This window comes from Triturus cristatus, chromosome 4_1 (assembly GCF_964204655.1).
Source record: "Triturus cristatus chromosome 4_1, aTriCri1.1, whole genome shotgun sequence".
Taxonomy (NCBI): domain Eukaryota; kingdom Metazoa; phylum Chordata; class Amphibia; order Caudata; family Salamandridae; genus Triturus; species Triturus cristatus.
The window spans coordinates 1,232,181,367-1,232,198,641 of NC_140585.1; the positions used below are offsets into that span (position 1 = coordinate 1,232,181,367).

Below are 17,275 nucleotides of genomic sequence, written 5' to 3' on the forward strand. Positions count from 1 at the left end.
TTCCTAGATAGTCAAATTCTTTGACCCTTTCTAGGGGGACCGATTTTAATGTGGGTGGCCTACCAATCTTCTTTGGGGGATTCAGGACCAAATACTTGGTCTTTCCAGTATTAATTTCCAATCCCCTCGAATCACAGAAAGACTGGAAGCTAGTTAAAAGGCTCTGTAGCCCTGCCGGGGTCTTGGAAATCAGGAGGGTATCGTCTGCAAACAGAAGGGTGGGTACCCTCCTGCCTGCCAACGATGGGGCATCTGAAGGGGTTTGTAAAAGGTGGTTCACCACTCCGTTAACATACAATGAAAACAGAGTGGGGGCTAAAACGCATCCCTGACGGACACCTCTGTTTACAGGTATTCGTTATGTCTTTTGACCCTGGTTTCCCCACCTGATCTGCGCAAAAGTTTCAGCGTGCAACTTGATTAACAGGGACAATAAATATGGGGGCAAACCCAGCCCAGATAACACCCTCCAGAGATGGCTACGGGGGACCAGGTCAAAGGCAGTCCGCAAGTCTATAAATGCAAGGTACAGACAGCCTTTGCCCAGTACAACCACTTTCCAGTAGAGCATCATCAACCGGAATGTTTGCTCAATGGTCCCAGTACCTGTTCTGAAGATTGCCTGAAAATCGGACAGGATACCCTTCTCCTCTGCCCACTGCAAAACCCTCCCCAGGACCACCTTTCCTGCCACATTCTGCGTGGAGTCTAATAAACTTATAGGGCGATAATTTGCTGGGTCGTCCCGACACCCTTTCTTGAAAATCAGGCCGACCTCAGCACCCCTCCAAGATTCTGGGAGAGCTGCGTCTGCAAAACTAGCATTTAATAAAGAGGCAATAAGTTTCCCCCATTCTATCGGGTTAATGCGCAACAGGTCCCCTGGTAGGCCATCCGGCCCTGCAGCTTTGTTGGGGACAAGACACTTAATTGCGTCCACCACTTCCTTGACCGTAAACAAAGAGTCTATACTCAGCTCAAGGTGGTCTAATAAAGGGGCATCAATGGAAACTTCCCCATTACCCGTTGCCACATTATATAGATGGGAAAAGTGGTCGAACCACAAGGCCTCCGGAATATTGCACGTTATAAGCGAGTCCACAGGTTTGTCTCTAGCTCTAATCAGTTCCCAAAAGCCCTTCGAGTCCCTAGCGGAGCTTGCCAGTTTCTGATCACACCAAAACTGGTTCTCCCACTCTAGCTTTGCCCTAGAGATGGCACCTCTATAATTTTTCCTAGCAGTACTAATCAAACCACCGTCCTTAAGTTTAACTGCATTAATTAGGTCCTTTTTGGCGTTACGACAGGCAAGCGAATACCAACCAGAATTGCCCTTAGGGCGACATCTGTTGTTGGCCCTAGTGCTTACATTGCGAACTGAGAAGAGGTCGCCTAGGGCTTTAGTAGTTTGGACAAACAACGTGGAGATCTCGTGGGCGCTAATTGTGGCAAGGTCCAAACTGGACTGGACGTTTGCCATGGTTGATCTTGCTTCCAGCATCTTGTCCTCATTGCCAACAATATTCCTCCATTTTAGCCGCCTCCCACAATTTGAAGGACATACTTCGCGTGTTGACTTCCAATCATGTGGAGTTTGTTCATTAGTCCCTGCCGACCACAAAACGGACAGTGACAAGGATAGGGGATTGTGGTCGCTATCAGTAGAGGGGAGAACCACCATATCCATCAAGTGACCCCAAAGTTTATAGTTCAACAGGATATAATCAATTCTGGAGGATTGACCTACCCTGTTGAACGTATGTGCCCCGCAAGAATCTGACTTTGTCCTGCCATTTGCAGCCCTTACATCGTGTTCCAAGGAGAGGGCATTAAGATCAATGGCGCTTTGAGTCCATCTCTTAATTGGTGATACTGAGAGATGGGGAATGCCTCTCCTAGCGTCATCCTCCTGGGTGCCCAGTATATCTTACGCTGCTAGGGATTCAAAGGTACAAGTAAAGTCCCCAGCGAGCATGACGAACGAGTCAGCACCACAAGATCTAACCTTCTCATCAACGCCCGTAAGGGACAAAGTCGGCATACCACCCCTAGTACCGCTAAGATAAATGTTAAGAATCTCAAGCGCCCTCCCCCCGCGTGGCCCTCTGTTAGTCTCTAAGTCCAGGGACTTAGTATCTATGCACCGAATGGAATAGCCCAAGGAAATATTTACCCAGATTAGTAGGCCGCCGGAAGGGCGACCTCTCCCTCCGGGCGATGGGATAGCCGGTACAAAGTAACTAGTATAGCCCACTTTGTGTCGGGGCTCCAAACACCAGGTTTCCTGGAACATGCATATCCCGAATGATTCAATAAATGAGTTCCATTCGGGTATGTCGATGTTGCGTGCCAAACCAGCTATGTTCCAGCTGACAACCTTCAAGGCCCTGTTGCCATCTACAGTCTGCCCCGGTGCACACCCTTTTACAAAAGAGCTATTCCGAGGGTCAGAGTTAGATGTCACACCTGTATCTAGGCCCTCCCCGCTAGGGACCACCAAGATGGGCGTAGCAGGCTCAGGATGTTCAGTACACTCCGATTCTGAAAGGCCGACATTAATAACAGGAGGTGAAAGATGGTAAATAAATGGCCTCACTACTTCCATTCTTGTGGCTTGACTACCGCAATCGTCCTCCCCAAGCACTGCGAATGGCTTCGCTGTTGATTGGCAGACAGCGTGTCAATAGCTATGCCATGACCAATTGGGCGGTGGACATGGATTATTACGAAACAGGCTAAATTGTGACAAGTTTTGGTGGGCTTGTCTACCAGCCCATCCCTCCCAAATGGGGGTTCTAACTGGCCTAGCAAAGGTTTTTCGGGGATTAAAGTAGCTGGCGTCGTATATGCCAATATCTCCACTACCTCTAATTGGACTGCCCCCTCTAGTGGAAAGACTACACACATAGCTGGCAACCCTAGGATCATCAAAGTTAATTATAATACAGTCCCCCCTTATATCTTTCGGCCTAGTGCCAACCAGCTGACCCTCCTTACGTGGATGACCCGGCCACCCATCGAACTAGGCAAGGGTCTATTTTCCTTTAGCCAGAATACTGTTTTGTTCCTAACTTCGGCATAAGTCTCATATTTGCCTGGCTTAAGGACTGGCACCCCGGTAAGAACTGCCACAAAAGGCTGGCAGTCAGGGGGTAAATTGACAGTAAGGGCCGGCCCTGCGTCAGAATCCATTCCTGGCTGTGGGGTAGGGATTATCATCAGATTGTCTATACTAGCGTTATTCGTCTCAGGGCCATTACTATTTCCAGAATTCTTTGAATTGACTTACAATAAAGTTGGAAAATCCCTCAACGGGAAGCTGCAGAGAGGTTGCGTGATATTGACAGAGTTAACCTAGAAAAGGTTTGGCAGTGGTCGACAATGGTATTACCACACTAACATCCAGGATTTATTCACTGGGCAACATTGTATCTTCTCCTATAGATATAATGGAACAGGATCTGTCCCTTCTACAACATGGGCAATCACAGTTGCAATCCATTCTATTTTTAACCTGGATGCTACAATTATTGCGCTCTGGTCACGTGCCCTGGCGATATATTAACAGTACGTCTGTTTTCTGCTTACAATTTAACAACGAGGCAGACAACAATGGCACAGATAGATGTGAAATATACAATGCTGTACATTGAAAAATCGGACCAATTACCTTTCACCGTGGCTGAGTCACCGTCCACAGAATGGTTAATTCATGGCTATATAACATTGCCTGTAAGAACATTCCAATTTCAATATTTCTTAAAATACCACAGGTAGGCAGGTATGAAGTGATGGGAAAGGACTACATCCATTAATCTTAGGAATTACAGTACAGATTTAGATGCAGGAATGGGGACACTTAAGTATTTCTCAGTGGTTCAGACTCAGAATTCGTTAAGTGGGTCTCTAATTTGCCAGGATATTATCCTTCGCAGAGCTTGCAACGCTTCGGTTGCAAACCTATCTTGCCATTTGAAAGGATCGCCAGATGCAGTTGTTCATCCAGTGTTCAAACTGCTCTAAAATGGGAGCTACTTGATGCTGAATGATCAAGGTTGTTGTGGTATGCAACGGGCATCGCATATCTGGTCACAGTAGGTTTCAGGGTTACTTGTTGTATGCAAATATTGTTTCCACTCACCCACACAGTCAGGGAGGTGCCGTTATGGCCTCCATTTAATGTTTCCCTTATACGGTTTTCTCTGAGCAGACTGAAAGCAATACTTTTACACAAGAAAGTGCCTTAACCGCAGCTTGAGAGACTTTTGATCTCCAGGTTGCAAGGTCTTCAGCGGAGATACAGGCTCTAGTCCAAACCAACTTCCCGCTCCATTTTGGAGAAATGGTACATCGTATCTTTAACATGTCTGATATGAGTGGGATAGTACACCTATTTGAGACCATAGGTTCTGGGCTATTAAGAATCTTTCAGACGGTTTTCTGAGTTATTCCATCTTTAATACACTTCGTATTTGGAAGCATTTTTGGAGGACTTCCGCTGATCCTGCTACTGGTAGTGGGTATCCTGATTTAAATTGTTCTGCTACGCAATGGATGTCCCCAATTCTAAGGAGATGGAAAAAGCGATCTTGGAGCAACGTTGCCATGAACGCATGGTACTCCATCCTGGTACACCTCGACTTGGGGGCTAAGCGAGCATTGGTTTTTATCATTCAGATCAGTCTGGGTAGACAGCGTCTTGCCTGTATTCCGCTGCTTATTCTGCGAACACGAATGCATGTTGGACACCTGTCTAACACTTCCATCGGTTGCACCTTCAGACGTGGATGTACGGCTGGACCCACTAAAGGCCCATGTACTACAGTGTCCTCTGCGTATTCCAATCTTGATGTCGGCATTCTTAGAGCCACCACGGGATGCTTCAGCTCCTGTTGGAATGGACACCGGCTCTGTACAAGGCTTACAGGCAACAAGTTCTTCCTCAGCAACTGCTGTGGCAACAGGAGAAGATCACCTTTGCTCCATTGCCCAAATCCAAGCGCTGTTACAGGGACCGTTGTCTGCGTATGAGGGCACCAATAATGTTGCGTCTCCCGCACAGGTAACAAACAATTGGCTATCCATGAGCTGGGAGCAATTTGGCCTGTTTTCAAAAACAACTAATACTGGAATTCGAAAACATCAATTTTGTTTTATGGTTTTTCTTCTACTCTGAACGAGTGCTATTGCTTTCAGCATGCTCAGTTGATCTCACAGTATACTGCCTTTCTAGAGGACCCATAGGGCTTTGTTACAAATACATCATTTAGATGTTTTTATACTCCTATTTTAGCAATGTTTTTATGCTTTTTTAAACCGGCATATATTAGCATTTATTATGTCTTCCAGTCAAATGAGGAGTGGGTGTTATGAGCCCCAATGTACCCCAATATAGGCCTAGGTAGTTACACAACCTTTAACCCACATCTGCGCTACCATTGTTCTACATACCTGGTCTGGCGCTGACCTTTTACCTAGTTAGGTGCTACATGACTGTCGTGTGGTTTTCTCCAAAAACTAGCCTCATGTGTTATGCATGAGGATTCTCAGTATCACAGCAGGATTACCATCTTCTGCATAATAACTCTGTATAAGGGTCACCTCTATCGTCATCCGTGCCCGACATGCCCATAGTACACTTCTAGGTAGAACCCCCGAGGGTACTTTCGGGTATATAACAACTACATCTTCGCTGGGCAAACCAGAGGAGAAAAAGACTTCCATGCTGACAGTGATGCAAGACGGTGAGGTTCCTGCACGTAGACACTAGAGCACGCAGTGGTCTGACGTCCCTCGCAGGATGTCCAACTTGAGACAAAGACGGAGTCCTTCGCTCTCCCACGTCTGTTAATAGGGTTGGCTCTATCCTAAGGGGATTCTTGGCAATACACCTACATACATGCTAGGTACATCTTAGGGTTTGCATCTTAGAGTACGCATTATTACTGACATGTATTCATATGCCTGCATATATTCATTGTTTTAGCACTATGGTTGAATTCTAACTTTTCTTTACTCTGCGGACGCTTATAACTGCATATATATGTTTGTCTTATAGTTGTTGCAGCACAAGTATTACAACACTAGAATGACGCTGGTTCAATAAATGCTTATTAAAAACGCCCTCATCGTTTATTCTGTGCCTCTCTCTTAGACAAAGTATGCATGAGTGATTGAGCGAAAAGTACTGTACTGTTTACAAGAGCCCTAAGGGGTCAGGGCTGTCATGTTCGATAGTTGCCAGAAGCTATTCGCTCCTTATTGAGAAGGGCTAGTAGTGGCCCTGTGAGCTACCTGGACTAACAGATTAACATATCCTTTGGGAGTGACTGGAATCAGTCTGGACACCAATCCCTTAGTTTATGTTATGTATTATCGTGTAGTTTCTACAAATCTATGTGTGTGTTAAAAGTCAAAATTATTTTATTTGCCATCATTTCCTGTGGGATGTTGTTTTAAGTGCTTGCCTCCATTAGTATCTATGCTAGTGTGTTGCAGTATCTAGGAGTGGCCAGGCGTGGAGGCTGATGTACTCCAAGGCTGGTCCAGACTACATTTACTACTGTTTTGTCGCCTTTAGGATTATAGTAACTTTAGAAGTATCGTTTCTGAACACCAATGGCCTTATTCGGGAGTTGGTGTTTATAGCAGCCTGTCCCTCGATAAACCCCCTACCTTACATTTTCTTAAACCTTTTGTAGTAAGCATTACCCATTTCGCGCCACTCTGCCCTGTCTCTCCCCAATTTACTACTAAAACATGGGCTAACATACGCACTGAAAGATAGGAGAGGTGGGGGAGGAGGTCTCCACCTGTAAGCAATAAATTAAATTTTGTAGTATACGAGAAGTACTACTCATGAACTATAAATTGCAGTTGGTGACTAGGCCAGATGAAAAAGAGTACATCAGGCTGCAAGTGGCATTAAGCCCAACAGTTGCAGAGTGACCAAACACCTTGTAGCCTTGAGGATGCAACTTCTATTAGGAGCAAAGCTTTAGGCTTTGAACTGGCACTGGAGGCTTCTCACATCATCTTCTGTGGTGTGGGATAAGTCAAGCTTCAAACGTAGGGTTTTCAGTCTGTGGTTCCAAACACACATTTTAATCACTGCAGGCACCAAGCAGGGCTTGTCATACAAAGCAAAAACATGCTCAGAGAGCACATCAGTAAAAACTGTAGTTGTAACTCCTGCTTGGCATCAGGCTCTAAGATACTGGTCAGCCAATGGACTCACCTCTACGTGGTAGGCACAGAAATGTCAATTGCCTCTACAGAGTTGGCCAAGAATCACAAAAAAGCTTAAACCTGTTAACTGCATGACACATTAGGGAACCAACTACAGGAAGGTATCCAATCTGTTGGCACTCTTGAGGTCAATAAACTGCCCATCAATCGAGCTAAGTGGAAGGCAAAAGTCCTGTACTCTTCCTCTATAAAATGTTTTGCCTGCTTGATTTGCACCTGGTGGTCTCCACTTCAAAAAAAACACCCAGTTGCAAATCTAAGTACATCTCAGCCAAGTGCAAAGTTCTGGCATGGAGGTGTAAGGGAGACAGAAAATGTAAAACTTCCTCAATCTAATCTCAAGGAGATGTATGGTTTGTTTTTTTGTGGGTATTTATTGTATCCTCAGAGGCAGCTCTACCTACAATTGAGTAAAGTTCAAGCACTGCCTGATAAATGTGACTTCATCATGCATTATGTGCATGTTAAGACATAACTATTTGTATCAATGGCACACTAACTCGAGGGAGGCTAGCTGAATTGTACCTCCCCACTAATGGACCAGTACAATGGACTCAAACCATTCTCTCCCCAGCCTGTACTCCTGACTGTTGTAAGTATCTTGTTTCGGCTATTTTTCTAATTTAGGTCTTGGGACATAAATACATCCTGCCAGCTCCAGTTAGCCTCATTTAGTCCAAGTAATTGGTAAGAATGGAGTCAGACCAAGGCACTCCTTGTACCCTCACCATTGGCAGGAGTTCTATTTGAGAGGGTATGCATTGACATTGCTGCTCCTGGAGAGCCACCCACAAACTCATCCGAAATGTGCATCTCTGCCATGGTGGATCAAGGCATCAAGCACCCAAAGACTGTGCCTCTGAGGAGCACTACCATCACTGTCATGCCTAGAGGTCTACCTCGCATTTTTCCTCCATCTTTGTGGAGGTATCTTAGTGTGGATGAGTGTCAATGGAAACTATTACATCTCCACATGTTACCACCCACAGACCAATAGGTTGGTAGAAAGGCTTAACTAGACTTCGAGGAGCAGAAAGGGTGCTTTGGAACAGACCAAGTGGTGAAAGCGGGATATCTTTCTACCATGTCTCTTCTTCATGTATCAGGGGTATCCCAATAGGGCTTAGTCTCTTTAAAATCCTCCACAGACATCAGATTCATGGCCCCCTCACTTTGGTGAGTATTTGGAGGGGAATCAGAGCCAGTCACGATTTGGATGATTATATGCTGGGGCTCGATGTGAAAATGGACACACTTAAGCACAAGGCAAAGAATAACCTTCCTGCATTTTATCAATTCTTACTGATGGAGTAGTTTGATCAGAAAGCTACCATTAATTCCTACCAGGTAGATGTGGGAAAGTTTTATCCTCAAATACATTTACCCTACAGGACAATTGGTGTGGTCCTTAAACTGACTTAAAGATGTGATGCGAACTACTTATTTGATCATGCTGCCAACAGGGTCCCCCACAGAGAACAACATATTAATTAAAATTTGGCTAAAGCCTTAATACCAAGACTTACGCTGGCAGCACTGCGTGTAGCCCCTAAACAGGTTGAGGACTATGAGACCAAAACACATGGCTCATTTAGGAGAGTGAATATTGCCTCCCGAAAAAAAAACATTCCTGAAACGCAGAGTGTAAGGCAGAGCTGGTCACTTTCCTTATGCTAGTCAGGATTTTTGTTTAGCAGATTATGTAAAAGCAGAGAAAGAAAAATCGGAAGATTTTTTTTTGTACGAGTAAAGTATATTAAATGCACATTTGAAAAGCATTTAGTTCAATTAATTAATCAATCATTCAGGTCTCTCAAGATAGTATCATTGAGGCATTCCTAGTTTTTTGCCCTGAGCTGCAGGCTCATGGCAGCACTTTCTCCAATTCAAAATTGTTACTTTTCAACCCGTCGTAAAAATACTTGCGGAATGTATAAATTTCCCCAAAATATGACAGGACTGGAGTTAGAATAGTAAATAAGCCTCCTGGAATATTTGGGGGAAAGTTGCTCTTTCCTAAAATATTCAACGACTGGAATTACAATAGTTAATTTGGCTTTTTAGTGTCCGTCAAGCCCACTGCTGCCCTAAGGGCGCAGTTCAGGGCAAGAAACATGAACAAGCTATTCCGTAAATCCAAAATAAGTCTATCCAAAGATGGTTTCATATCCTGATTTAATTCCAGTACAAATCTTCTGCTTATTATTTATATTTTTTGTAAGGCAGGATATTTATCCTGGGAATATTCGCACATACTGATTTGTAGAGTAAATAAATGATATTCAAATTAAATAATAAAAGAACCTGAAGTGACCCAGATTCAATTCATTATCTCTATTCAAGTCCATTAAAAGCTCTGCTGGCATCTGGATTAAGTAGATCATATTGCTAACCAATGACTTGAATCAATTCTAGGTTTAATACACTAAAATAATGACCTACTGATTTATGTAGATGACCATTCTGAAATTTAGTCAAAATTCTTTGATCATTAACACAGATGCATTTCAACTGGTGACATGTAATACTATTATTTTATTCAATTGCTTTATGCTAACACACTCACTATCCTTATGTAAGATACATATATATTTTTCTATGCCTCTATATTACAGCACCAGCACAGCTACTACACTTATTTCAAACCAGATTCCAGATCTATATTCCTGCATGAGTTGATATGAGGTGATTAATTTGGTAAGGGATTATCAGTGTTGAACTGAAGCCTGTAAAGGTGAAGCACAGGAGCCCTCAGATACTGAAAGTTCAATGTCTTATTATTTAAAGTTTAACTATTCAAAATCTTCATCAGTTTTTGAGCTCTTTAGAGGCACAATATGGGGCACTGTCATCACATCAGAATTGAGCTTCACTTGGCCATTTTCAAAAAGGCTGTTCATATACTTTACGAATTTAAAATGTCTGCGGCTGCATGGTTATGACATCTTGCTGTCAATTCTATCTTCGGTCTAAAATGGTCACTGAATTGTGCTGATTGGGTAAATACCTGATCTTGCGAATAGAAGTCCTTCCTACACATCTATAATGCTGATCCAAGTCTTGAGGCAGGACTCCGTACATCTGCTACAGAAGACCTCCAAATTCAATCTTCTGAACCAAACACTAATGTATCGGTGATACCACCTCATTCTGCAGAACTTAAACAAATATTTGTAAATGTACTAGTTCAAAGTCATTTGACAGTCCCCAATGGCTATTAAAACCTGTGGATGCAGGGCTAGCTAGTTCTCTAATTCTATTCATTCTTGTGCTAGTTTTCCCTGAAACAACGATATGTCATCCACAATTAATGATCCAGAAAAACCTATCTGCCAATTACTCAATACTGGATAGTACTTTGATCAATTATTTTAAAATGTTCATCGCCTTCAGTTTGCCCATTTTAGGTATTCATAGCAGTTCTTCCACAGTGGTTTGTATAACATTCCATTTCTACTTTTTCAACCTGAAAGATAAGGGCTAATCAACAACAACGTCTGATGGTTTATTATTAGGATACTTAGTACAGACACAGTTATCTAATGCAAACCTTGTCTCATTTAAGAACTGATTCATTATAAAACTTGTCCAAGACTACATTACTCATTCTCAATGTATTCTTCCTAGTAGTCTAAGTTTTCTACTCATTTATTCTGTACCATAAGTGTTTATTGTATTCAAAAAGTCAAAATAATTTTGTAATACTTAGGTTTATGATCAGTATATTTAATTGTGATAACATAGTTCAATTCATCTAATACCAGTAAAGTAATAATTTGTTAATCACACTTAAATCCACTGATTATCCAAAGCAGGCCATTACTGAGTCAGTACAGTTCTAGTGGAAAGGCCTGCCAAGTTAATACTATCCTGCTAATGTAGTGTTAGCAGGGGTCTGTCCTATAATCAAACTCATTCTTCTTATTCAGACTCTCTTCAACAGCATGTTGTTCATTGATGAAAAATGTTTCACACTTGGCAATGTAAGGTCCCTATTCCCTCCTTGCCCATGTTTAGGAAACTGGACAATACCTAAGAACCTGAACTAATTAATATTCTGTTCTTCATGGTTCTCATTCCAAATGTATGGACATGGAAGATTGTATCACTTGTGTAGTGCCCTCAAATGCTCAGGCCATGTAATTATGTATGAACAATACTGTATGTTACCTTTGAGTGGACTGGACACCAGAACATCTTGAGTGATAATAGTTTATAAAAAAAACAGGTCGGTCAAAGGCCCAGATCACTAGTCCATTAGAACTAGCAGAATGGTGCTGAACTAGTAGTTGAATTCCAGAAACTTTAACTTTGTGATCTGTGTCCCCAGGTGGAAACCCATTCACCCCTGCTAGGAACACCAGGAGGGAGTTGTCCTAGTTACTTGGGTAGAGGGTTTTCAGATACACCATAAATAGGGGTGACAACTTGTGTTTCAACCTCAGTACTAGTATGGTTTGCAAGGATGGTTCAGGGTAGGACTTGGGTTCAGAGAAGCCACACCAGTATCAGCTTCTAACCACTAAGACTTAATTGCGAAGGTTAAGCTCTAACTAAAACCCAAGGATTAGTCCTCTTGCAAAATTTTCAGTCAACCTATATTTATCTCTAGCTCTACAGGCGGCAACAAGCCATACACCAAAGTTTATCTGAAATTCAGTATTCGACTGAGATGCATTTGAGCTCTTCTGTTTTTTATATCCATTTTATCAAGCTAAACGATATACTTAACTTTTAAATAAAGTCCCGTTCTATTTCTAATGTAAAGCACTAACTGGAGACTGATGCTATGTGTTGTTTACAGTGCCGTAAAAAAAATCTAAGTTACAAGCCCACTTCACCTCCTGGAGTAAGCTCCGACTAATAGTCCATACAACCCTGAGGGCATCAAGTGCCCAAAAAGAGAACCTGGGATATCCAAATGAAGGTCAACGGTGGAGTGGAACTGGGACATCCATTGTAAACCACATTCCCTCATTGTACGTCCCAAAACTGCCATTGGTTTAGTTGGTGGACTCATCTGCAGTCCTCTTCTTAAGAGTATAATGATGGAAAGAGAATGATGACCACAAGTGTTAATTATGGTGATGCAGATTGTTATGTGGCAATCCTGGTGGACACTTTCTCATTAGAGAATAAGATCTCGATTTTAACGTGCCTTAATGTGTGAAATAATGAAAAGTTTAGACCTCTCTTTTTCTCTTAGCTACTGGCTGCATAATGGCGCAAAAATGATAAGGGTCTACGTCATGCTTTTTGACTAGGCACACAGGCAAGAAGTGTGGCAGCTTAATGGACATTTGGTTCCTGTAACTAAAGAAAGGCTCAAAGCCTGTGGCCTATATAGGTTTCAGTTTGAATATCATCACTGAAGAATTGTCATGAAAACTTAATGTGTTCCAGTTATTGGGTCTGTGAGCTACAAAACAGAATGAATTGATGCCACAGCCGCACTTTCAGCTACCACTTCACAAACCCGCAACAGCGCCACAGGGCACCAGGGATCAGAGAACTGTTTAAAAAAAAAAATCAGATCCGGCCGAGCACTGAGAAAGTTTCTAGATGAGAAGGCTGGAGGAAAGAGTATTCTCTATAATTGCAATTTTCACCATAGTTCTGGATACATTTCACTTTCCCTAGGATATGCAATTTTCATTTTCAACTAATAACTTTAAATGTTCTGCCCAAAGACGGCAAATGTGTGACACGGCTAATTCAGGTTTTTTTCAATTTTCATTGGGGAAAATGAGGCAATGCTATTCGGGTAGATATAAAAGTAGCATTTTCAATTTTAAGTACGACAGGAATTTTTGTTCTTTGCTTCTGCTGGACAGAGTTACATCCAACTTGGTGTCAAGTACTCATCTAAACCAGACATATTTTGCTTGAACTATGATCTTGAACCAGTTGCAAACTGAACTGTTCTTTATTATAATGAGAAAAAAACATAAAAGTACATCAAAAAACTTTTGAAGGGTGCTAAGTGCTAATACGATTAAAAAAAAGGTCAATTGTGTATGTTATAATAAGCTATGTCCACTATGTCAACATAACTCTCCAAGTGAACTGCTCATGACCTCACTTGTCACTAATGACACCAGCCATAACATCAATATCACATATCACACCACGGATATCAATAAGTCAGTGATGGCATATTATGAGGGGAAGGCCTTCCTTCTCGCCAATAACATCTTGCAAAGTTATGTGCTGGACGGTCCATGTTAATCGCCTCTGGCAGTAAAATCTGGGCTGAGCTGCCTGTGACATCTGGTCTTAGTAGGGTCTGCTATCAATGTTTGTAACTGTACCTGCCTGGTAAATAAAGCCTCCCGTCAACTAATAAGGTGTATGAGATTTCTTGCTCTTCTTTCCTGCTAACCTACCTCACTACACATGGCCATTCAAAGGGCAAGTTCTGTGCCAAGAATCTGCTGAGTATAGTGAAGGACGAGTCCTGTGGGCCAACAACTTTATATGGGGCGTTCCCACAAATGAAATATTTTAGCTTGAGAACTGGAACCCACATGAGCAGAGTGAAAGATTCATTTGCTTTGGAGGCGAATGGCGAGCTCCAGTTTTTCCCATAATTATTACTCACTCCTAGTCTGATCCACATCTCTAAAGCCTGCTGCTCTGTCGTTCATATGCGATTACGAACCAAGACGTCTACTAGAGATACAGCGAAGAAGACCTCAATCAACAAGAAATGCTTATCAAAAATACAAAAAAGCACTGGCAAAGCCAATGGGTCTGACCTTTGCTGCCACAGCCTTTTAGCTTTGTTGGTCCCATTTAGTTTTGTCATGTTTCTACGATAAACTTAATTGTTGGGGAACATGCAGAGGCCTTGTCAATATAAAATAAAATGGCTAAAACCAACAAAAAAAAATTCCAAAATCATATTTCCATAGTAGTCCCTGGCACTGAAAGGAACCATTTTGTGTGTGGATGTGGTCCTTTAAAAAGAGCTGGATGCCATCACTCACAGTGAGCCAATGACTAAAGTGGGCTGAGTCACTGCCGCATGTGGTATGTTGTAGGCGGCGGAAGAAAAATGTAAGTAACATAGTAACAGCCCAATGGCTGAAAGTCACTAGGAGTAAAATCAAAGGGTTTTACTGAACGCCAGACCCTAAAAATATAACATGGAGACAACAAAAAAGCAGGTTTCTTTTTTTTTTATATTACATTAGGAACATCTCATATTTCCTATAAAACATGGGAACCTTGGCGTGGTGGCAATTTGAGAACATGGCAAAACCAAAGGGAATGATGGACGGAGTGTTGAACATTGCAAGCACTCGCCCCCAGTCAACTGATCTGGGTTTAATCCATCACCGTTCTTTAGCCCACTCTGCCACCCCAGTTCAGACATGGCCATATGCAAATCAGTCTGACCCTGTGCCTCATGGGAACAGTCCAGCCCGAACTGCCAAGCCAGGTCTTCCCTGGACCGGAAACCAGCTTCCTAGGACCGGTTTCTGGCATTTCAGCCGTCTTCAGCCAGGCTTGCTTGAATCCAGTGGCAAAGTGAGCAAGGGACTCATGTCTGAGCATACCCTGCCAACTTATGGCGAACAAAGCAAAACCAAAGGGAATTTGAGAACATGCCCAGGGTCCTGCCCTTGAATTACCAGGTAGCACAGTATTCTGTGACTGCCATAATGGTCCTCATTTTCCTTTTTTTTATTTAAATGTCGAGTACTCAGAGCACTCAGAAGCAGTTTTAAGACACATATTGACACAATTCAGAAAAGGTTTATAAAGTTGCAGAATGCATCAGTGGCAGACACCGAAATCTAAACGCAGCTCAATTTTATCTGTCCATTGCATTCCCTACATCAGACCAAAAAAATTACTTTTGAGGTATCCACTGAAAATGGTAACACACAGAAACCAGACAGCCACACTTTTTTCCCTCACAATAAACAATTTATTTTAATAAATCAAAACATAAAAAATTCTAGAGAGACTCGTAATAGTTCAAATCAGTGTTTTGTGCAAAATGGTGATTTCGAGGCAAGGGTTCAGGGAGTCACTGGTGCAATGTGAAGACTTTTGGGCTGTTTGGTAAGAGCGCGCGCAACAGTGTCTATGGTGTAAAGTTGCAGCATGGTTGTTGCAAAAAGAGGCATTAAAGAACATGGATGAAACCCCTCAGGCCGAAAACTGTTGATTAAAATGTCATACGACTTGAAGACCGGCCTCAGCTGAATTACACCAGGATTTGCCTTCTCCCTACACAACCTTGACCACCTTCTGCCTGGTTGTAGTCACTTTTTGCCTTGACCTTGGCACTTCCTGTCTAATCCTAGACTTCCTGTCCAGTCTATTTCCCCTACAAGATGCTTAACTTTTAAATATATAAGCATAGAGGACACCCTAAGCTTACCATTCACAGCCAACTGTTTTTTTTTTTAATGGGCTTTGTCACATTTTATGGTTGTGAAAGTCTCCACAATCGTAGATTTTTAGCTGAAATTTCCATTAGGAATGGCAACTGGAGTCAGCTACAGAAGAAAGAGGTTAACGGGAGTTTACTAGGGATCGACCAAAGCAATACATCCTGGACATCAGTCCAACTCGCAGGTTTAACGAGGTGAAAGGCCCATGCCTTAGTGGATCAGTTAGTATTTATAACACTAGAAAATTCTTAGTTTATTATTAGGCAAATTTTCTTTCAGGTACTGTATGAAACCAGCATCTAGAATGGAGCCACTGAAATTGCTGTTTTGTGTCTCGGTGGCAGAAAGAAATATCTGGATCTACAGTCTCTATATCTACAGATAAACAGCCCGCCATTCTAACATTGAGTTTATCAAAAGGAATGCTTCTCCCCAGTCAGCGCTGGACTTCCATGTTCATGTTACACGTGTTAAGGAGTAGATGAGGTTTCACTAGACCACCCTTTCTAATGAGTCATTGGGAGTTTCTTCTTGTGCAGTCCCAAGTCACTTCCTGTTGTGTCCAGAGCCACTTCCTGTTCAGGTCTACGCCACTTTGTCCAATTGGTCCACTTGTTGTCTAGGCTGTTCCTTTTCCTGTTCCGTATAAAACTGTCTATGTGAGCATTAAATGAGGGTCCAACTCAGCGACTTTTCTTTACTTCTTTTTTGGTTAGCCGATGTTTTAATATTTACCACAAGTTTAGCTGTTAGATGCGGGGTTCCTGTTCCTCCCAGCCTAACATCACCCCTTAATCCAGGTGTTAACGTTCTGCAAATCCTGGCATAGGGAAAGCACGAGCAAATGTCTCGACTCGCGCGCGCAGATCTGCAATCTTGCGTGTCGTGGCCTCGTCCTCCAGCAGGAAGTTTTTGAAGTCTTGTAGTTTGGCTGCGGACAGACATAAGCAAGTCAGTATGGGCAGAAAGGGGACTCAAAAATCAAACAGCGCCTCGAAAACTGCAAGATCACGCGTGACAACCATGGACTGAAGGACAAGATGACCACATTCAGAAGCAGGCTAAGCAGGTTCCCAACTAAGCGGGTTCCCCATTGCTAGAAGCAAGCGCGACATGGCTGGTGGATTCACAAACATTACAATGGGTAGGCACACTGGCGTCCTCTCTGCTTACTGGCCCAGGTTCAATTAGGAGCTTACAGTGACCACTCTATACAATCCTAAAGCAGTGTTGTTGTTTTTATTTTTTATGTCAACATGCCAGGAGGAGTTATGTTAGCTTGATCACAGGTAAAGGTGGAGACAAAGCAAGCCATGGCATTAAAGAATGCACAGGAAACATGCAAAATGGGTTCTCCCTATCCACCATCAGCACCAACTAATCATCAAGCGTTTGGAGAAGAAAGCGGTTGTCTATGCAAGCGATGCATCCATGCTACAGAAATGCTAGCTTTTGGGACCTCAAAGAATACATATCATCTGAATTAGCGAGCATAATGTAGCCCATATTAGCATGAAGTTGTACAACGGAACACTGCACACACGTTCAACACAGCACATAAAACATACGTTGGGTATTAGCATGCTTACAAATGAATTAACCAATAAAAACATGCACAA

The 17,275-nt window shown here is 42.6% G+C and overlaps 2 protein-coding genes across 2 annotated transcripts in view; one reads left to right on the forward strand and one right to left on the reverse strand.

The window, feature by feature from the left end:
* Nucleotides 1–6,948, forward strand: part of LOC146856476 (uncharacterized) — a 146,542-nt gene extending 139,594 nt beyond the window's left edge. The window contains exon 4 of the mRNA XM_085651260.1: nt 6,877–6,948. Coding sequence (XP_085507386.1) covers nt 6,877–6,948 — 72 coding nt within the window. The remainder of the gene's footprint in view (nt 1–6,876) is intronic.
* An 8,213-nt stretch (nt 6,949–15,161) lies between these two features.
* SHMT2 (serine hydroxymethyltransferase 2) overlaps nt 15,162–17,275 on the reverse strand; it is a 135,394-nt gene continuing 133,280 nt past the window's right edge. Inside the window, exon 12 of the mRNA XM_085654633.1 lies at nt 15,162–16,587. Within this exon, the coding sequence (XP_085510759.1) occupies nt 16,460–16,587 (128 nt within the window). The 3' untranslated portion in view covers nt 15,162–16,459. The remainder of the gene's footprint in view (nt 16,588–17,275) is intronic.